Source organism: Callospermophilus lateralis, chromosome X, assembly GCF_048772815.1.
Source record: "Callospermophilus lateralis isolate mCalLat2 chromosome X, mCalLat2.hap1, whole genome shotgun sequence".
Classification (NCBI taxonomy): domain Eukaryota; kingdom Metazoa; phylum Chordata; class Mammalia; order Rodentia; family Sciuridae; genus Callospermophilus; species Callospermophilus lateralis.
Genome location: NC_135325.1, coordinates 64,760,714 through 64,784,560, shown reverse-complemented (window position 1 = coordinate 64,784,560; position 23,847 = coordinate 64,760,714). Strand labels below are relative to the sequence as shown.

The 23,847-nt window shown below is 34.2% G+C and overlaps 1 protein-coding gene across 2 annotated transcripts in view; it reads right to left on the bottom strand.

Annotated features, from left to right (window-relative positions):
- Positions 1 to 23,847, bottom strand: part of Apool (apolipoprotein O like) — a 75,560-nt gene that overhangs the window by 34,678 nt on the left and 17,035 nt on the right. Inside the window, exons 2-5 of one of the 2 annotated variants that reach the window (XM_077107167.1) lie at positions 9,472 to 9,576; positions 8,682 to 8,726; positions 3,963 to 4,082; positions 1,344 to 1,398 (exon numbers count right to left, since the gene is read on the bottom strand). In XM_077107167.1, coding sequence (XP_076963282.1) covers positions 1,344 to 1,398; positions 3,963 to 4,082; positions 8,682 to 8,726; positions 9,472 to 9,576 — 325 coding nt within the window. The remainder of the gene's footprint in view (positions 1 to 1,343; positions 1,399 to 3,962; positions 4,083 to 8,681; positions 8,727 to 9,471; positions 9,577 to 23,847) is intronic. The other variant, XM_077107168.1, reaches the window with a different exon arrangement.

The window sequence follows — 23,847 nt, the reverse complement described above, 5'->3', positions numbered from 1 at the left end:
CTCGCACATGCTAGGCGAGTGCTCTACCACTGAGCCACAACCCCAGCCCCAAGGGTCCATCTTAATATGAATTACTTTAAGACAAATTCATGATTTATATCCCTTATCTATTCAAGCATTGGTAGGATCCAGTAAGAAATTAAATAGATAATTATATCTAGGAGCTTGGTGACTAGACCTTGCTTGCCACTATTTCCCAACAAACTTAGAGCAGCCATTGCTCTTGGTTAAAACCAAGGGTCAGTAAAAGAAGTGAGGCAAGACAAAAAGCAGATGAAGAATAAACAAAAATCTGGATGTCTTGGCTTATTGTATATTTAAATTATAGTTTAGAAATATACTCTTTTGTCCTAGTTATTTATTGACAAGCATATATTTAGTCATATTCCTCAAGATTGATGAGGGAAGTAATTTTGAATTCTCAAATTTAAATACAGGTCATCAACTTCAGGATGATACTTAAATTTTTAGGTAATCTCTCTAATGAATATTTATTCTGACAACTGGTATATGCCAAGAATATTAGAAACCTACATCTGCTGCCAAAACACTATTAATGAGCTGAAGAGTTAAATATAATTAATTTCTGACAGTAGCTTATATATATTGCAGGTTGACTACTATTATCATTTTCCAACAATTGATAGCAGAATACTATCCATTTTAATAGAAAATAACACTTTCATTTGGTACTGAGAATTGAATCCAGAGGTACTCTATTACTAACCTACACCCTAAGTCCCTTTTATTTATTTTTATTTTGAAACAGGGTCTCACTAAATTGCAGAGGATATTGCTAACTTGCCCACTCTGGCTTCAAACTTGTGATCTTCCTGTCTCAGCCTCCTGAGGCACTGGGATTACAGGTGTACACAAACACACACAGCTGCAAATAACATTTATTTAAACTAATTAGCAACAATGAAGAAATATTTTTAATTTATACTTTTTAAGAACATAATGTGGACTTTACAGTTAAAAAAGATCTGTTTGACTGGGGCTAGTTCCACTTACTAACTGTGTGACTTTGGTAACCTACTTAATCTTTCCAACCTCAGCATCTTCATCTGTAAAATATAAATACTATACTTATAATGCCAACACTCACAGAATTATGAGAAAAATTATGTTAAATAGTTTATATAATTATTTAGAATATAATAATAGCTAAATAAATAGTAGATATTTATTGCTTTGTTATTATTATCAGTAAAATATAGAATATCTTCTGAATTGGTAAAAACATAATAATGGAATAGGATACCCTGCTTATTTTTCTCACATTCAAATACTGCATATTAAAAACATAATAGAACATTTCCAATTATGGATGGTTCAGTTACCTTTTCCAATCTGTACTGTATCCATTATTCCATTTTTCACAAAGACATAAACACCCTGAGAAAAAAAGGGAGATAAAAGGATAACTACATTTTTGAAGCTTCTGATATCAGATCAAGTAGCTCGTATTTTTGATATTATATGAAAAAGCTCACTTAGCATTACATCAAAATATAAATTCAGCTTTTTAATTCATTCACAATGAAGATACTTACTTAACTTAGCTTCTCTTCATTTTCTGCTTCTCATTCTATTTAACATGAATAATACCTGTTTACTATTTTCCTCATATAAGTGGGTAAAGTAATGTCTATAAAATAATCAGAGCAGTTCACAGAAAAGATATTGAAAAAATATAAAGATTTATAATCTTCTTTTATAATGGCCTAGAGAAATAAATGGAATTTGAATAAAACATGAAGGGAGGTATATTTCAGCATAGAAGCAACATCTGATTAACAAAGATACAATAGCAACAACAGAATAATTTGTAGAGAAAAAAACAAAAACAGGGAAAAACCTAAACAAAAGAGCTTCATCATCTTTTTTTTTCTTAGTTTGCATTAGTATAAGGAAAACACAAATAAGGCATTTACTTCAGGATACAAATCATTCTACTCTGACTAGTATCCATCTAATTTTTAAATAAGAACATAAATTCTACATAAACAAAATCATATTAACCCACTGGAGGGATTAAAGCTTTAAAGCAAGCCTTTCCTTTTACCTGTTTTTCATTAATTTATTTTAATGCAAAAAATACTGTTATACATATTTATTGTGTGGTGGGTATTATTCTATTTACATTAGAAGAAAATTGATGTCACAAAATGACTTACTCATAATCATGCTGTATAAACCAGAAAACACAAACCATACTCCTTCTCTGAACTAGGTGCTATAAAACCATGGGATTAAAAACAAGAGCAAGGGAGATTTTTCAAATCATAAAAACAGAAATAATTATAACAGATGGGAAAAAAGTTATTGGTATTGAGATCTTGATCTAGTAATTTTGTCTCAGTTTGATTTTTGCAGAGATTCATCCTGTTCATCCTGGTTTAAGGTTATGCAAACCAACACAAACCTAACTGCCACTGTGCTACTTCTCTTTATGGACTTTCTTAAGAAAATTTCACTTTGAACATTAAAAGACCTGTTGACCAGTTGATTGGAAATCATTTAACCATAAGTCTTAAGGAAAAATTCCTTAGCTGAGTTTAGGAATTCATTTGTACCACAGGGGGGCACTGCCACCTAAATTTCAAAACACTACAGAGTAGAAGTATGAATTTAGTCTACATGATTATAGGTTTCATGCAGAATGCAATTTGAGGCAGACACAATTTTTTAAAAAATAGATTATGTTTTTATGGAAAAATTAAAGAGTAAAAGTTATTTATATTGAAGATTAAATACATTTGAAAATGTTTTTCTTCAACCTATTTGTTTTAGCACATCAACAGCAAAATGTTCTTTCAGTCTTAAAACGGTTGAGAGTTACAATACCAATTTAAAGATCTCTCAGGGACAATTTACCTCACTGAAGACACATCTGAGAACACTACAGAAAATTAGGTCTCAGGAGATTTTAAATCTGAATCATCTGACTATTGGCATATAGCCATGGGAACATGATTCAGACCATAATTACTTAAGATATTTCTGTCAGAGATCAAAGTATTAAGAGAATGCAGCACAACTAGTACCATTAGAAATATATGACAAGCAAAATTTTTCAAAAAATAACTCCATATATTCATCAGATGTTTGAAATATTATCTGGAATGACCAGAGTTCATTGATTTGGTATTTTACATGAGGACACATTATTTTTCCTAAGCTCATTAGAATTTTCGGTTTAAAAGGAATGGATTAGAAACTAAAAAGCACAAAGGTTCACAATCAGGCTCATTTGGGAAAAACCGTATGGGTATTAGGTCAGAATTATGAAAACATTATACCAATATTATCATGAAGAAACTCACATTGGAGATGCTCATGTAAATACAATGTTTATATGATGATAACGAAATATCAGTGTTCTATCAGCCTATTCCACCATTCTGCTGCTGAACACTGCTTATTCAAGGCTAAAGCATCAGAGTCTGATGAATTCTATTTGGCCTAATAGCTGCCAACCTCAAGTGAACAATATTTTGCTCACTTAAATAAGGAATAATTTAGAAGTAATCTCAGAATTTCATGTAGGAGGTAAATAATGCTTTGTCATAAGGAGTCCTGAACTTGCCATGTAAAGTTGTCTACCTAGAGGCCATCATGCTTAAGAGATCATGACAGATGCTTCAGTCAACAATCTCAGCTGAGCTCAGTCTTCCATCCATCCTTGTCAAGAATCCAGAGATGCAAATAAAGCTGTCTTGTACAATCCAGATAAGCCCACTGGCCAGATAAATACCACAAATGGCCTCTGTTAATATCACATGCAACAGAAGAATTCTCTGTCTGAATTCTGATCGAATTCCTGACCTACAAAAGCATGAGACATATCACTTACTGTTTCAAGCTACTGTTTTAGAGGTAGATTTTTACACATCAGTAGATAACTGGAAATTAAGCTGAAATGTCTAATACGAAACCACTTATCAGAATAGACTTACCTTGCACCAGCCAATGTAATGACCAGTTGTAGTGCGGATGGATGCAAAGGCCATCTGTAAATGACCAGGCTGCTCTTCAACATATTTAGATTGGAGAGGTGGTGCAGTATATATGGGGAGCTGAAGGCAGAAAAATGTTCATGTCAAGGACAAAAAATAACTGGATTGCCTTTTCCTGCAGTATTAGAGAATAGGAATACTTATCCATCTTTCTCCTAAAAACATCTAAGATTGTTGATAAAATTTCCATCTTAAATCAGAGATGATGTGGTAAAAAGGTTAGTAAGACTAGGGACCCAAGAGGCCAGAAATTAAGTGATACCACATATAGTTTGACCCAGTGGCTCTAATTCTAGGTATATATAGAAGCAACTACCATACTTACATACTTAGGGTATATATATTATTATTTATAGCAAAACTATAATTGTAAAAATCTTTAAACAACCTAAGTGTCCATGAACACAAAAATGTGTAAATTGGAATATATCCATACACTGGAATATTACAAATTAGAGAAAATAGAAAAATAAGAGTCATGTGGAAAAATATGGACTAATTTCAGGAATATGTTAAGCAAAAATAAAAAATAAGCAAAGATGCATAAATGGCATGTAGGCATGTTTCTATCAACATACAGTCAAACATGTAAAACCCAAAATTCCCAAATTGTTTAGCCATGCAAACATATAAGGTAAAATTATAAAAGAAGGGAATAGTAAGAATTCAGAGTAGTGGTTATACCTGAATGAACCAGGATAGGTACCCGGGGGATACTGTTTTGTTTTTCCTTGAAATTGGGTGGTAGGTACATAGTTATTCATTATCATACTAGTACTGCTGGTTCTTACACCTTTCATATATTATATGAATAGGCTTTTAATGCTAGTCAATATTCAATAAAACCAAATATAAACATAATAAAATGATAAAAAATTTTAAGGTAAAATCTTACTTTATAAAAGTAAAAAAAAAATATTTTGCTTTTATGTTCAGAGTGTAGCATCTTCCTTTGAAATTGGGTGAAGACATAATTGGGGAGAACCAAGTTTACAAATCAACATCAAGGGAACTAGATGATTAATGTCATTGGATTTCATCCTGTACCAAGAACAAACATAATAGGTAATAATATGTTATATTCTTAAAAATGCTCAGAGAGTTGGTGCAAAGAGTTTTCATCATTAAAAAAAAATCATAATTATGGTAGATAATAAATATGTTAACAATCGGATTTAGGCATTCCATGATATATATATGTCAAAATATCATGCTGTATGAGGTAAATACATAAAATTTTACCTATCAATTCGAAACATTAAACTAAAGACAAATGGACAGTATTAGCTTCATAAAATTTCCAGTAGTAGGTTGAAAAGTCTTGTGTTACCATTAAATGGCCCTTTATTACCCATACTAGGACTAAAGAGTTAATGTTTCTCTTTCCAGACTAATTCTGGGATTTAAATTAACCAAGTTGGCAACTATGTATGAATAGGAGGGTCAGACATGCATATTTTATATTAAAAATACATATTATATATAAAAAACAGGTATGTTACAGGTAAGGAAAGTTTCCTTCTTCCCTAGAAAGAGACTGTGTATGCAGATGTACTGGTGTTAGAGTGGGCAAAATTGTTTACTTAAATGTTTGTCCATCATGGCCCCTGTATACGTTTACATTCTTCAATTCCAAACATCATTAAACATTAATTGTTCTTATTCTTTTCCCTATCTTCATGGAAATCTCCTGATCCTTAATTTATATCCCAACATACATTAGATAAAGAGTTTAAAGAAAAAAGTTTTTTAATTTGTGGTCTATTGTAAGCAAAATTTTATATATGCATTTTCTAGGAAGTACATTTAAATTTTTCATCAGATTCTCAAAGGGGTAAGAATGATTAAGAACCAGTGCTTCATAATATTTTCTTCTTAGACATGGGCATTCAAGCATAGTTGAAAGGTTTATATAAAAGGATATCATTTCTATTGTTAGAATTTTAAGAACCAGCCAGTACCATGTTACTACAGTTTCTACTGAGAGAATATTCTCACTATAAATTGGAGGCCTTGGCCTTAAATGCCACTTACTGTATAAACACAATCTATTTGTACTCAGTTAGAAATCATGATTAGATCCAGTAAGCTATAAAACCACATTTTAAATTAAATTGAACCAAAGTAACTAGAAACTTCAAATCAATATTTTTCTCAGTTATTTCTTGGTGAAAAGAAGCAAATGGCAAGAAAATAAGTAAAGCTCATGTCAGAGGGATTTTTAAAAAAAGTGTCCATTTATGTATGTGTCTGGCTACCTACATGCAGCCTAATTACCAGTCATTTTACTGACCTGAATACTGCAATTTTCAAGGTCAAAAATGATTACTCTGTGGTCCTGAAGAGTTTTCTAATAAAGGGGGATTTATTTATGTTCACTATATGGCACTTAATAAGGCAGGAGCATACTGATACTTTAAAAAAATATTTTTAGTTATACAGAGACACAGTACCTTTATTGTATTTATTTATTTTTATGTGATGCTGAGCATCGAACCCAGTGCCTCACATGTGCTAGGCAAACACTGTGATCTACAACCCCATATATCTATAATATAGTAAAGATGCACTTATTTACTTTAAAATTCAGAAATATGTGAATTTAGCTATTAGGAACAAATGTCAGTTATTTATCTTCCTACTTAGATTTTTGAGCTGTCCAAATATGGGAGTGTCAAGTAAGGTTTAAAAATATCATCCTTCTGAGATTAATAAAGAGAAAGAAAACTGAGAGTCAAGTAGGTAGGGTGGAGAATCTATCCAAGACTGTTAATGAAAAATAATAACACTTTACTCAATGCTTAAAACCAAACTCAAAGGGAACTTTACACAAATTCGAAAGGAACTCAGGAAATCTTTTCTTTTTCTGTAATATATGAATATCTCAGTTTTGCACATTAGCTTGCCAATATATCAATTTTTGCACCACCATTCCTATACTTCTGCTTCTATAAATTCATCCTAAGGAAACAGTTACAGATATATACAAAAATTTAGTTAGCAAGTGGTTAAATAAGCATGGTATAATAGCAAAATTACTGGAAGCACTCTCAATTTCCAAAAATCTATGAAATTTTTGCATTTGATAGTGATACATTTATACAACAGAATATTTATGTCACCATTAAGATTTCTACCCAATATCATCTAGCAGTTTATTGGTAGAGTCAGAGTTCAGACTCAGACCTGTATGGATTATGAATACATCACTAAGTATGTAGACAAATCTTGGGTGTGACTTCAGACAGGTAGATATAAATAGCATAGTAGTGAACAGAATCCATAATCACATCAAAAGCTCAACAAGTAAGTATGGTGGGCCAGATCAACAAGATGAAATTTAGAGAGTCATAATAAACCTGGCAACTGAGGCAAATAAATCCAAAAGTGTAAGTACAGAGTGGGACACGACACAGCTTACCAATAGCCTATGTGAAAAGGTTAGTGACTTAGAAAACTGCAATTCACTATGTCATGGTCAAAGTCTATTTAAGAGAACAGTTGATTTTGAGAATTCCAAACAAAAATAAATATAAAAATAGTATGATCTTAGGCAGCATTAATACAAATGTAATACTACAACAGGAGAAAATGTTTGATTCTATCCTGCAGTAGTCAAAATATATCTAAAGAAAACATTAACCATCCAGAACATGTGTGGCATAGAGTGATAATGACAATGAAGGAACTAAAAGCTATGAAATGAGGATTAAAGCAATTAATATTTTCACCTAGGAAGCAAAATGTTATGGTATGGATATAAAGTATCGCCCAAAGAGTCATGTGTTGAAGGCTTGATCTCCAATGAAGCAATGCGCAGATGTATGGCTTTGGGGAAGCAATTAGAATAGAAACTCTGACTTCATCAGTGAATTAAACCTTTGACAGTTTAATGGACTACCAGGAGGTGGGGGGAACTGTAGGCAAGAAGGGCATATTTGGAGAGAAAAGGTCATGGTGGCTTGCCCTTGGGGACAATATCTGACCCTGGCCCCTTTTTCTCTAAGCTTTCCAACATTCATGAGCCAAGCAGCTTTCCTCTGCCATGCCCTTCTACCATGATGTTCTGTCTCATCTCAGGTCCAAAGCAATAGAGTCTGTTGACCAGACTAAAACCTCTGAAACCATGAGCCAAAATCAACCTTTCCTCAGGTATTTATCACAAAGATGACAGGCTAAGACACAAAATCATTTAAGATAAAACTGACATCTCTTTTCGGAAGAGAAATGAGATGTTTTCTTTACGATGTCAAATAATGAGATATAGCACCAATGGTAGTAATTATTATGTGGCAGGTTTATATTTGACATAAAGAAGAACCTTATTATGATTTAGATTTAGAAATTTTCCCTAAAAAGCTCATATTATATTAAAAAGCATGATCCTCATTGAAGAAAGGTTCAGAGGTGGGGTTTCTAGGTAATGATAAGAACTGTAACCACAATAGTGGATTAATCCATTTAAAGGATTAATAATCTGTATGGATTACAGGGTGATAACTTTAGGCAGATGTGAGGTGGTTAGAGGACACAGGCCACTGCAGGCCTGTCTTTGGCCTTTATATATTGTCTCTGGTCCTTTGGTCTCTCTGCTTCCAGGATGCCACGAGGTGACAGCATTAGTATACTGTGCCTTTCTGTCTTGATGTCCTGCCTTACCTCCAGCCCAGACCAATGGAGTTGGCTGACCATGGATTGAGACCTCTGAAATATGACGTTAAAATAAAAATTAGCTCAAGTTGTTCTTTTTAAAAAATATTTATTCTTAAGCTTTTAGGTGGATACAATATCTTTACTTTACATTTATGTGGTGCTGAGGATTGAACCCGGTGCCTTGTGCTTGCTAGGCGAGCACTCTATCACTGAGCCACAACCCCAACCCTCAAGTTGTTCTTGTCAGGTATTTTGATCACAGTGACAAAAAGCTGACTAACAGATTTTAAGTCGAATGAGAGCATCCAGAAAATGGAACATGTTCCTTAGATTATTTTATGCAGAGATTTATACATATAGAAGATAAGTGGCCACTGAGTGTGACTACTGTAGAGGGGATTATAATGCCATACAGGAGACTGAACTAGAAAACATCTAATATCCCTTCAAAAACTGATATAATGATTGAGAGACATTGTAATACTGGATATATCTATATAAGTTTTTCAAGAAAGAAAAGTCATGCTACTTAGAAGGTATGAGACCCTGTAGTAATATTAATTATTCATTAAGAAAAATCACCAAATACTTTTCACTGAAGTTAGAGTTTTTGATGTTTGTGTTAAATATACTATTTAGAGATATTATTTCTTTCAACTTATCAAACAGACCTAACAGATTTCAAATACATTTATTATGAAGGTAAATAAAACAACAACCATCACCACAATGACCACAGAGATTTTGCATTGTCTTTACATTATGTAAGGTCCATAAACTTTTGTAGGCAATTTACCTGGTCTGGTCTCATTAGCTTCTTTTTGTATTCCTCTTCCCTGGACACATGTACACTTACAGATGCATACATGAGACCTGCTGGCATGGTTGTCAGCTTGCCCATCTGAGAAAGAAATATTAAAAAGGACTTTTAATTTGAAAATCTACTCAGCTTCCATTTCTTAATAAATATGGGGGACATCTCAGGAACACTATTGTTTTCCCTTAAATATATTAAGAGGGCTGGGGATGTGGCTCAAGCAGTAGCACGCTCGCCTGGCTGCGTGTGGCCCAGGTTCGATCCTCAGCACCACATACAAACAAAGATGTTGTGTCCGCCGAAAACTAAAAAATAAATATTAAAAAATTCTCTCTCTCTCTCTCTCTCTCTCTCTCTCCCCCCCCCCAAAAATAAATAAATATATTAAGAATTCCTGCCTTCCAAAATATATCACTTTTGATTTCTTTTTTTGTTTTTTAGAGGAGGAATAGTTTATTTAGGCTCATGATTTCAGACCTCTCAGTCCACAAATTACTAACTTCATTGCTCTAGGCCCAAGGTGAGGAAAGCTGCTCAGCTCATGATGGGGTCAGGAAGCAGAGTGAGATAGGGGAGGGGGCCACAGGGAAGATGTACCCTTCCAGGTTATGTCCTGGAAACCCATTTTCTCCAGCCACACTTTACCTGTCTACAATTATCACCTAGTCATTTAAATTACAATGGACTGATTAGTTATAGCTCTGAAAATTCAAGTAATTCACCTATGAAAATTCCTGCATTAATTAGGGAGTTTTGGGAAGACCCCTCACATACAAACCATAACACCATGTGCTAAAAGTTTGGTTGCCCACTTTTGTAACAATTGGGAGGTCCTGCAACAATTGAGAGGTGGGTCTAGTTGGAGGAAGGTCATTGGAAGTCTGTCCTTGAAGTGTATATTCAGACAATTGTCCCTTACAGTTTCTCTCTATTTGCTTCCTGGCCACCACATAGTGAGCAGCTTTCCTTTGTCATGGGTCTGAAGGCAACTGGGTCAGGTGACCCAGAGAAGGAAACCTGAGCCAAAATAAAGTTTTCCTTCTTTTAAGTTGATTTTCAAAAGGTATTTTGAGATAGTGACAGAAATCTAATACTTGCCTAGCATGCTCTTGTCTAAATTTTTCTATCAACACTGAAAAAAGGTGATACATATGAAGTAAAATCTCAGAAAAGTATATACCTGCAATTCTTTAATTCCTGTAGTTTTTAATTTCATTATGTGAAATAGGACTAATGTTTAATCACTTGCAATGAGTGCTAAATGAAATGTAGCATGTAAAACAATCAATATAGAAGCTGCACTTTTTGAAGGCTCACTAAATGACTACCATTATCTTTATCCTTCTAGTTTGAATTGTCATTACAAATACTCTTTTGAAAAATTTTACCTTAGTTCAGGCCTTAATTAGATATATAGCCTCATCTACCCAAAATGTGGCTACTCATGAATACCAAGTGTTACCAACATATTTTTTTTACTATTGAAATACATTCAAGAATACTTGAATACATTTTGTACTGCTGATATGGTACTGGATACCATAATATTTTGTCCTAATAGCATTTTATGTATCCTAATTTATCCTAATTTAGTAAGCTGTGGATATTACTCACTGATTCTTTTCTTTAATTTTAATTTGTTATCTATTACAGCAGAATGCATTACAATTCATATTACACATATAGAGCACAATTTTTCATATCTCTTGTTGTACACAAAGCAGAGTCATGCCATTCATGTCTTCATACATGTACTTAGTGTAATGATGTCCATCTCATTCCACCATCTTTCCTACCCTCATGCCCCTCCCATTCCCTCCCTCTACTTTGCCTTATCTAAAGTTTGTCCATTCCTCCCATGCTCCCCCCATCCCCATTATGGATCAGCATCCTCATATCAGAGAAAACATTTAGCATTTTTTTGTTTTGGAGATTTGCTTACTTCACTTAGCAATTATGGTAACTCTCCAACTTCATCCATTTATCTGCAAATGCCATGATTTTATTCTCTTTTAATGCTGAGAAATATTCCATTGTTTATATATACCACATTTTCTTTATCTATTCATCTGATGAAGGGCATCTACGTTGGTTCCATAATTTTCCTATTGTGAATTATGCTTCTATAAACATTGATTTGGCTGCATCCCCGTAGTATGCTGTTTTTAAGTCCTTTGGGTATAGACGAGGAGTGGGATAGCTGGGTCAAATGGCAGTTCCATTCCAAATTTTCCAAAAAATCTCCACACTGCTTTCCCTGTTGGCTGCAACAATTTGGAATCCCACCAGCAATGTATGAGTGTACCTTTTCCCCCACATCCTTGCCAACACTTATTGTTGTTTGTACAGACTACTATATGATTTTTACACATACACTTATTAGAAGAAACCCTCAAAAAAATATCAACCAAGATTTGCATAATGCAGCAGAGTTATCCTTCAGTATCAAAAGAGAAATGAAAGTCATCCAAGACAAGCACAGACAAAATAATTCTTGAATTCTAAGTCAGCATTACAGAAGATATTTAAATAAATCCCACATATGGAAGGAGATTAAAAAACAAACAAGAGTGTCAGGAAAGAATAAGTCTCTTTAGAAGAATACTTATGCAGTAAGTATTAGGTTAAATAAAACACTCTGAATAAATCAAAATCACTAAAATAATAAAGACATCCCTATCATTATACTGAATGTAAATGGTCTCAATTCTCCAATTCAAAGGCATAGATTGGTAATTTGTATTTAAGAAAAAACAAGATTCACCCATGTATTGCCCGCAATAGACGTATTTCACAGGCAAAGACATCCATAGGCTTAAAGGGAAAGAATGCAAAATTATACTCAATGCAAATGGAGACTGAAAACAAGTAAGAGTGTCTACTCTTTCATCTCATGAAGCAAAATTCAATCCAAAATTAATCAGAGAAAGATACTTATTAATATCACTACATATTAACAAATGGAATAATTAAATGGGAAAATAAAATGATAGTAAATATTTATGCCCCAAATATTGATGCACTTAGTTACATAAAACAAACACTACTTGACATAAAGGCCCAGATGCCAAAATAATTATACTGGGTTATTTCAAAACACTTTTGTTACCAATAGATATGTCATGAAGACACCAAATCAACAAAGATGGTTCAGTGGAGCTGGGATGTGGCTCAAGTGGTAGTGCGCTTGCCTGGCATGCGCGGGGCACTTGGTTCGATCCTCAGCACCACATAAAAATAAAATAAAGATGTTGTGTCCACCGAGAACTAAAAAATAAATCTTTAAAAAAAACCAAAGATGGTTCAGACCTAAAGCATACTAAAAATCAAATGGACTTAATGGATATCCACAGAATATTTCACCTAACATGTTGTTCTCTGTTACTAATAAAACTTACTCCAAAATAGACCACATTTTAGACACAAAGCTAGACTTATCAAATATGAAATGTTGAAATAATTACATCTTATCAGATTATAGTAGAATGAAATTAGTATCAACATCAAGACAAACTTCAGAAATTAAATAAACATAAAGGTTGAACAATACACTTGTGAAGGTGAAGGATCTTAGAAAAAATCTTGGGAGAAATTTTAAAAATTCTTAAAATCAAGAGAGAATGAAGATACAATATCTGCAAATTTCAAGGACACTATTAAGGCAATTATAAGATCATCTGTAATTTTGAGTGCCTACATGAAAAACTTAGAAAGATACAAATAAACAACCCAATGACACATCTCTACATCTTAGAAAAACAAAAACAAACTTATTTGAAATCAGTAAAAGAAAGGAAATAATTGAAATCAAAGCCAAAATTAATGAAATAGAGAATAAAAGAATACAAAGGATCAATTTGAAAAAATAGTTGGTGCTTTGAAAAGATATATAAGATTGATAATTCCTTAGCCAAACCATTAACTGAAAAAAGGAGAGAAAAGAGCCAAATTAAAAAAAAATAGAGATGAAAAAAAAGAAGATTTCACAACAGATATCACTGAAATGCAAAGGATAATTACGGACTATTTTGAAAATTTATAATCCATGAATTTGTTAAATCTAGAAGAATAAATTTCTAGAAACCAATAACCTATCAAAATTGAACCAAGAGGATGTAAATTATAAACAGACCAAGAACAATCAATGAGATTGAAACAGTAATATAAATTCTTCCAACAAAATAAGCCCCTGGACCAGATGATATCTTGGTTGAATTCTTCCATACCTTTAAAGAAGAACTGAGGCCAATGCTCCTCAAATTATTCTATGAAATAAAAATGAATGGAACTTTTCCAAATTTATTTTACAAAGCCAGTATCACTGACACCAAACCCAGATAAGGATACCTCAATGAAAAAAAACTCCAATATCCTTGATAAAATCTTTGCAACAACCTTGCAAAATTCCTTAACAGAATATTATCAAATTGTATTTGACAACATAATAACAAGATTATACATAATGATCAAGTTGGCTTCATCCCAGCAATGCAAAACTGGTTCATCATATCCAAATCAATAAACATAACACATCACATGAAGAGAATCAAGGGCAAGACTCACATGATCATCTCAATAGATGAGGTGAAAGCCTTCAATGAAATACAGCACCCTTTCATAAGAAAAACCCTGAAGAAACTGGGGATAGAAGGAATTTACCTCAATATAAAAAACTATACATGGCAAATTAAAAGCCAATATCATACTGAGTAGGGAAAAATGAAAACAGTTCCTCCAAAATAGAGAATAAGACAAGAATGTGCATCCTCACCTCTCCTATTCAATACATATTTGAAATTTTATCCAGGCAATTAGTCAAGAGAAGGAAATAAATGGAATACAAATGGGCAAGGAAGAAGACAAATTATCCTATTTGCAGATGTTATCCTATACTTAGAAGATCCTAAACATTTCACCAGAAGACATGTAGACCTAATAAACAAATTGAGTAAAGTGGTTAAGTTACAAAATCAACACAAAAATCAATATCTCTTTACATCAATAATGAACTCACAGTGAACTAAATTTAAAAATTCCATTTATAGGGATGGGGTTGTGGCCCAGGGGCAGAGTGCTTGCCTAGCATGTGTGGGGCACTGAGTTCTATTCTCAGCATCGCATGTCAATAAATGAAAGGTCCATTGACAAAAAAATTAAAAGAATTCCATTTATAATATCAACCACAAAAATACTTTGAAATAATATAAAGAGGTAAAGGACCTCTATGGTGAAAATTATAGAAGAGTGAGGAAAAAATTGGAGTAGACTTTGGGATATGGAAAGACTTCCCATATTTCATGGATAGGTAGAATATTGTTAAAATAGCTCTATTATCAAAAGTGAACTACAAAGTCAGTGCAATCACCATTAAAATGCATATGTCATTCTTCATAGAACTGGAAAAAAACAGACCTAATATTCACATATAAGAATAAAATAACAATAATAGCCAAAGCAATTCTAAGAAGAAAATCAATACTGAAAACATAACGATGTTGATTAAGAGATACAAATTTTCAGTTAGACCAGAAGCATAATTTCTGGAAATCTATTGTATACCATGGTGACTATAACTATTATGTGTAGTAATTATAATAGCACATTGAGCTGGGGATGTGGCTCAAGTGATAGTGCGCTCGCCTAGCTTGCATGAGGCACTGGGTTCCATCCTCAGCACCACGTAAAAAGTAAAATAAAGATGTTATGTCCACCTAAAAACTAAAAAAAAAAAATTTAAAAAATAGCACATTTGAAATTGCCAAGAAAGTAGATTTAAGATGCTGTCACCATGTGAAAAATAAGACATCTGTAAAGTGATGGTTATATTATTTAATTTGATTTAATCATTGCATACATGTATCAATACAACATGTAATGTATATCATAGAAGTACACAATCTTCATTTATCAATTAGAGTTCATCTAATCCTCCTATTCCCCCACCCCCAACCCTATTATAAATCAGCATCCTTTTTTTTTTTTTTTTTTAACATCCTTAAATCAGAGAAAACATTCGGTAATTGTTTTTTTTTTTTTTTTTTTGGATTGGCTAACTTCGCTTAGCATTATATTCTCCAACTCCATCCATTTACCTGCAAATGCCATGATTTTATTCTCTTTTCATACTGAATAATATTGCGTTGTGTATACACAGTTGGTATTCACCAATAAAATTACAAGATTTCTGTTATATACCTATGTCAGATATCAGTAAAAATATTAAAACAGGAAACTTGACTCCCTCAGCTGGAAGATGAGATGGGCGGTTGGCTGCCAGTACGGTGGGTGGGTGACGAGCAAGACCTGACCTAGGCAGCCTCACCCCAGGAACTACACACGGGAGGGTCTGTGCCCCTGCTGGCCAAACATGGTCCATGTGGGGAAGGGGGCTGAAGCTGTGGCCCACACAAAACCCTTGCATGCTCCTTTGTTCTAGGGCAGACACTTCATGCCACTTTCCCCTCACCCCCCTGCTCACTTGCAATAGGGATATATTTAAGACTGACTTCTTGCTTGTCACCCCCCCAATCCCTGCACCCATTTGCTGCAGAAAATGAAGCAGCCACAGAGAATGTCACCGGTGGTCATGGACAAAGAATTCAAGAACCTCCTGTACTTTAAAAAGGTGTTTCTAATGCCTATGGCAAAGGGTAAGGGGAAGGGCCTGTCCCTGTCCCTACTGTAATTTGGAAATTCACATTTGAACTACCTGGCCAGCTATGGCTCCTGGGGCACTGGCAATGGCAATCCGAACATTTCTTCCTTTGACCTCAGCCAGACAGACCTACAGCAAAGGTGTCCACTTCAGTTGAGTTCCACACCAGCCATTCTTCTTCCATATTCCCAACACCTAGACTTGGAGGTAAGGGTGATGGATGGAGCAAGTCCTCCACTTCCAACAGAGATGCAATTTGTCAGTGACTTGACTGAGGCTGGCTTCTTGCAAGGTAAGATGGATCTCAGCAGCCCTGAGTGGAGAGCTATAGACAGAGGCTTTCCTCCATAAACAGTGCAAGAAATTCTGCCTGGTTTTCCATCCCATCAACTCAGGTGAAAATGAAGACATTCTGTCACCCATTCATTTTCCAAGACCTTAACAGTGCCTACCCCACTGGTTTCTATATGGCAGAAAGCAGCCTAATTTTGGAGTCCCCCCGGCCAAGCAGGCCACAGATCCACACTAGGTGGAGGATCATTCCCCGACCCCTCATGACAAGTGGCAGCAACTCCATGGGTGGTAGTGGTGGTAGCATTGGAGGGTGTCTGGTGGCCACGTTAGCTTGAAAACATAGGCTACCATCTGCACTGAGTGGAAGTGGGCTCTAGGGTATATTTCCAGAGCCATGTATAGCAGTGTTGCTAGAAATATTCTGCCAGTCAGTAGAGTTGATAGCCTGTGAGACTCACGGTAGCCTGTGAGACTACAGCCAGCATCACTTAAGCGATTTCTTTTCATCCAGCCCCACAACCCTGGTAAGCTCCTTACAAGGTGTGGAGGGGCACCACAGTGTCCCCAAGCATGAGCCCCTAGTGTCTCCTGCAATATGTCCTGCAGAAAAAGATTCAAGACCTGAAAGAGGCAATCCACTTTCACAGCAAAAGCATTTGCAGGGCTAGCAATGTGTAGCAGCAACTGTGCAACTGCACTGGTACTCCCGCTCACATCACTGGGTGGGCAGTACCAGGCTTGGTCAGAGGCAGCTGTTAGGAGCACAGCTTTGCAAACATCCCCAGTTCCCTTAAACAGACACTCAGCCCTCCCCAGCCAGCCCAGGATGCTCCTGGAACCTGCCCAGGCTGAAGCAGGCACCAGCGAGATCAAATGGGTGGGGAAGGGAAGACACGAATATTTTGGGGGCCAACATCTCAAAGGTGTAGTTGGAGCTTAAGACCCTCCCCTCCCCACAGATGCAGCTCAGCCTAGATGAAGATGACCTTCTCTTCTCCACTCGCCCCCACTGAGAGCAGAAATCTGAATGGAAGAACAGAGTGGTCAGAAATAAATATGAGCATCAATGTGACTTTCAAGAGTACATGTGATACTTGCACCTCAACAGCAAGTGCAAGAACAGAACCCGAGCTCCAAAACAGCCTGCTTGAAATGGCAAGAAAAGCTGTCCATGTAGTTGGAGAATTCTAGATGGTGTTTTCAGCTGCCTTCCCAGGCCTGAGACCCTAAATCCTCCCAGGAACATGTGAAAGGTAAGCTGTGTTGAATGGGTGTTCCAATCTCAGTCCAGTATCCTTGTCTTAAGACTAACTGATCAGTCATTTAAGAACTGCCCTATTCTTTATCCATTAAGTAGGTTTGAAGGGCCACAACTCACACACACTTGTGGTCAGCATTGTATACATTAGTGACCTAATAAAGCTCCAAACAATGGGGGTGGGGCAAGAAAGTAACACTGGTCTAGGAATCTCATGGGCTCCCTTCCTGTCTTTCCAGGCTCTCTTATTTCCAAAGTCTTAGCCAACTTCATTCCCTATGACTGGCTCCATATTGAAACTGTTTTCGCTCCACTGTATACACTGAAAGAAGTTTGTTGTTTCTTGTATATATCTTTTTGAATGGTGGTTGTTGTTTTTGTAAAAAAAAAAAAAGGCAAAAATGATTCCTTTGACTTCTTTTTCTGTTTTGTTTGCATTAGCATTTTAAAGATCCAAAAATAAGGCTGGGGTTGTGGCTCAATGTTAGAACGCTCACCTAGCACATGTGAGGCCCTAGGTTTGATCTTTACCACCACATAAAAATAAATAAAATAAAGGTATTGTGTCCAACTACAACTAAAAATTAAATATTTTTTAAAAAATCTAAAAATATTAAAACCAATGCATGTTTACCTATGAACCTGAGAAATTATGAATAAAAACTAAATATTTGAAAAATATCAACTCTTAAAACATCTAGATGTCTAGATCTTAACTTCCTTTTGAAGACACCATTCCCTAGATATAAGAAAAACATTTCTGAAATATGACAACATCTGAAATTTTTTTCTACATCTTAATGTTTTCAAAGTATAGTTATGTTACTTTATAATATGACAATAATGTGTAGATTATGAAATATTTTCCTGAGTATTGATTGATAATTATAATCATGTGTCCCAGCATACTGATTTACTGAGATAGTAGATTAAAAGTTAATGTACCTAGTAAAGTACCTAGGTATCTTATATATAATTTCTATTTAGTGGGGTAAGTTCCATCCATTCTTTTTTACCATCTTCACAAATAACTTTTATTGATGAGGCAGAGTGGCATAATGTAAAAAACACAAGCTTAGGAGTTGCACAAAACTTGTTTCTGCATTATAGTTATAGAATTTATTGTGTAAATCTGAGCATGCTACTTAACTTACACTCCTCAAGTTACACTGCTCAGTATGGTAATCATGACCCACACATAATTATTTAAATTGAAATTACAATTAAGTAAAATTAGCCCCATTCTATCTACTCAACAACCATAATATATAAAATAATCCCATCATCACAGAAAATCCTAGTGGGCAGTTTTATCTTAATTAAGCCTTAGATTATATGTATGAAAAGAAATGGGCATGCCTTTCTGTTTATGATTATCATGAAAATTATATAAGGAATTATACAAATGTCTTGTATTTAGTAAATAAGCAATTAATTTTAGTTTCCCATTCCTTTTTTAAAATTTTTTTAGTTGTCCATGGACCTTTATTTTATTTATTTATATGTGGTGCCAAGAATTGAATCCAGTGCTCACACATGCTAGGCAAGTGCTCTACCACTGAGCCACAACCCTAGCCCCTCCATTCCTTCTGATTGATGAGTAAAGATGATAAATGGCTGGGCTTACTCCCCATTTTTCTTTTCATGTATATTTAGTGATAGGAAATTATTACCAAATCATTACATACTGTAGACATGTATGAAATTATCATACTATATCCCATAAACACTAAAAATTCCAATAAAAAAGAAGGAAATCAGAGGCAAATTAGCATACTTACATCTTTTCAAGCGGAGGTTATTTCCTACAAAGCCTAAAACATTTACCATTGGCCCATTAAAGAAAAAAAAGCCAATTTCTGATTTGTAAAGTCAAGTAAGATTTTTTAAAGTATCCAAGTTTGGGGTATTACATAGACTTATGGGCTCACAGGGCTGCCATTAATCAAATATCATTAAAATTGAGCAGAGGTAATACAGTTTGATTTAAAACTATTTATAACTGCAAAATAATGATTTGTCAAGTCAAAATTATAAATGACTTATTTAAGATCTCTGAGAGATCAAAATTGGCTCTCTCCAAAAAATAACTGGTCCTAGAAAAGAATTCTATCACACCAGAAATTTAAAAATAGCAAAGCTGAAGGTAAACACCATATAATTCTCCCTCTCCCATAGGACTTATCCCTTTCAAGTGTGCTATAATCAAAATACGGTTGATTTTTGCTATTTGCAATACCTATATTCTATCAAGTAGCTGTGAACTACTGCTTCTGTGGAAAATATAGGATAGCTTCTTTTGGCTATATTTTCATAAACCAACAAATAGATAAATTTGTTTCATGTTTGTTTCTGTTTCAAGACACCTTATTGATATATTTTATTGATACATTAACATTGAACTCATGGCCAACAGCACTATAACTCACGTGTGAAGGAACCCACACAACATATATATTTTCTCCGTAAGGCATACCACAGCTTTCTTGCACTTAACACTGGGCAGGACTTCATACCTATGCTTGGAAGCCATATTAACTAGAAAATCACCAAAAAAAAAAAAAAGAAAGAAAAAAAAAGACCACAAAAAGGACACATGTTCACAATATGACAGCTGAAACAAGAAGGGAGAGCATTGCCTTGTTGGACCTCAGCTAAAAACTTACAGTAGAGGACTCAAATAAAATGTTTTGCCACTTTGTGCATGTCCATAAATAATCAAGAAAGCCCCAAGAGTATTGATTTCAGAGTCACAATTATATTTTAGTGAGTAGGCAAATTCACAAATACATGATCAATAAATAATGTGGATGACTGTAATTGATTTTTGTCAGTTACTTTAATTTCATATAACAATGCTTCCTTTAAGCTATATTAACAACTCATCACTTAAAGGCCTGGTAGGTATTCGTGGATTTTCTCTTCTTTACTAGTAGAACTGAAGTTTAAAGTTCTATAAGAATTTTTGTTACTTGATTTGTAACAATGAGTAATCTAAGAAATCTAAAATCAGTCATAATCATTAGTTGTTCTTTAAGATATATCATTGTGTAGCAAAATTATTTTTATATCGAGTTTGCTGATTACTAAAAAGCAAAATTAAAATTAAAAAAATAAACAATAAAAAACTAAAATGATAATGAAATAAACACACCACGAGGAGGCAATGACCACACAACTAGCAACAATTCAAAGTGAATTTGAAATCAAACACCTAATTGTCCATCCCCAATGGGCAGTCCAAATGGATAAAGAGAACAGCAAAAACAGAAAAAGCTTTCTATTTTAATAAGCATATTGTTAGCAATAGTGCTAGCATTTTATTATGAAACTGCTCTGAGTATTTGGAAGAATAGGATAAAATTATTTTTTATATTTTAAAGACTGTGATTTTTCAGTATGTGAAACAGGACAGAAATGTATAAGATTGATGAAGTTAAAACACTAACTTGTAGTTCTAAATTTTCATCAGAATTATCAGTTGAAATCATGACAAAGGAAATATGGGAAACAGAGAACCTCATGAAAAGACTCCATGATTATCCAATAAGTACACTCAAAGTTCAGAAACTCTATAGGGCAAATGTTAAGACCTAAAGTATTCAGCAAATAGAGATAGAGAAATGAGGTGAGAGATTTAATTTTAGTAAATTACAAAGTGTAGAAACTATTTGGTTCTGGGATCAAAAATAAACATTTAAATGTTATGATATATTCAGACATATATGAAAATTAATTGGATATTAATGGATATTTGGAATTAAGGAATTATTGCTAATTATTAGGTATCATAATATTGTAGGTTTTTTTGTAAGTGCTCCAATATGTTAAGACATACACATTGATATTTAACAGATAAAATATGTCTGGAAATTGCTTCAAAAGTATTCAGGCTTTACAGTATAGATGAAATAAGATTGGCCAAGATTTGATATTTCTTAAAGTTAACACAATATGTCATATTATATTTCATGTTGTTCTCTAAATTTTTATGTGAAAATGTGTGGAATCTTCCATAATAAAAATTTTAAGATTCTATGACATTTAAAGATACATCCCATTAAAATCTTACAACAGTAATTTTAGTTAAAGGAATAAGGACAGGTTTTCAGAAATACAGATAAATGGCAGAAGCAGAAGGAAGCACTCTAGTATTACAGACTTCAATATTCTACTGCAACTTTACTCTCAAGTACCAAAATAAAGTAGCTCACTGTTTAAATTTCTTGTTTATACCTTTCTTTTTTAAAAATAGAGCCTTTTATTTATTCTTTAATTACTGATATGCATTCGAATTGTTTCCAGTTTGCACAAAATGCCGTTGTAAACATCCCTTTACATGGTGAACACAAATAAGTATTTCCATTTGGTATATGTATAATCATATTTTTTGTTTATTGATTTTAGATATGCATGACAATAGGGTATATTTTGACATATTATACCTTCATGGAGTGCAACCTATTCCAATTTTGATCCCATTCTTTTAGATGTACATGAAGTGGAGTTAGACTGGTTGTGTATCCATATATAAGCATAGGAAAGTTATGTCCAATTTGACCTACAATCTTTCCTAATCCCATTTCCACTCCCTTCCCTTCATTCCCCTTTGTCTAATCCCATGAATTTGTATACTTAACCTACCTACCCTCCCTTGTTATAGTTTAGCATCCACATATCAGAGAGAACATTTGGCCTTTGGTTTTTTGGAACTGGCGTATTTCATTTACCATGACAGTCTCTAGATCCATTTACTGGCAAATGCCATAATCTCACTGTTCTTTATGGTCGAGTAATATTCCATTGTGTATATATATACCACATTTTCTTTATCCAATCATTTATTGAAGGGCACCTAGCTTGGCTATTGTGAATTGAGCTGCTATAACTATTGATGTGGTTGCATCACTGTAGTGTGAGTTAACATACTATATAAAAGGAGTATAGTACTCCTTACTTTCTTTTTTGGGGAAAGGGGTACTGAGATTTGAATTTAGGGGCGTATGGCCACTGAGCTACATCCCAGCCCTTTTTTGGTATTTTATTTAGAGACCGGGTCTCTCTGAGTTACTTAGCACCTCATTGTTGCTGAGGCTGGCTTTGAACTCATGATCCTCCTGTCTCAGCCTTCCGAGCACCTGGGATTACAGACATGTGCCACCAAACCTGGCTACTGACTTTCTGTTCTTTCATTCCACAAACTTTATAAAGTACCTGGTTATTATATTAGGTGCTGGTATTATAAAGATGATTAAGATATGATTCATGTTCTTAGATTCATATTCTAATAGGACAGACAGGTACATAACACAAAAAACACCGGAGTGATAAGTGCTATGATATAGGTAGGCACAAGGTGCTTTTAGGACCACCAACCTAAACCAGGCCTTTACCATCTCCTTGGTAAAGTAGTGAAAAAAAGACAGATTTTAAAGTTAGATAGACCTTGATTCAAATTCTATCTCTACTATTTGTGATATCGCTTTGAGCAAGTGATCAGATGGATGATCAGTTTCCACATGTGTAATATCACCTATCTCATAGCAACTAACACAGAGAAATAGCTCAATATATACTTGTTGTTACCATCATCACCATTACTTCATCCTCAGTCTCCTGGCCCAAGGCCACAACTCCAGTCTCATCTAATTCCAACAAAGTATAATTTCTACTGTCAAGTCAAGATAAACCTCGTCAATCAGATAGATCACTACCCTAGCTTAAGAAAATGATTAAACACACTGATTAAAATCATTTTGTACTTTTTGGGTTCTGTCATTTATCTCAATCTATACATGTGGTCTTATTTCTCAACCCTTACATTTCAAAGATTACTCTTCTGTGTATGCATCATGTTATAATATCCTATAGGCTTCTATCTCAGAGATCTCTCATCTGATGTTTATTGATATAGTTCAAAACACAGGATTATGAAATACTTATTATTTTAATTTACCAATGGTCACCTAAAGTCTACAAAAATTATCAGAGAAATCATTGGGGTTGGCTTATTTGACATGAAAAATGCCAAATTATGAATTCATTCACAGCTTCCCTAGTCCAGAACTGACATCTTTGTTTAAAAAAAGACCTTGGAAGGACAGAAAATTCTTGTAAAAATGCTGCCTCTTATTAACTGAGCACATCA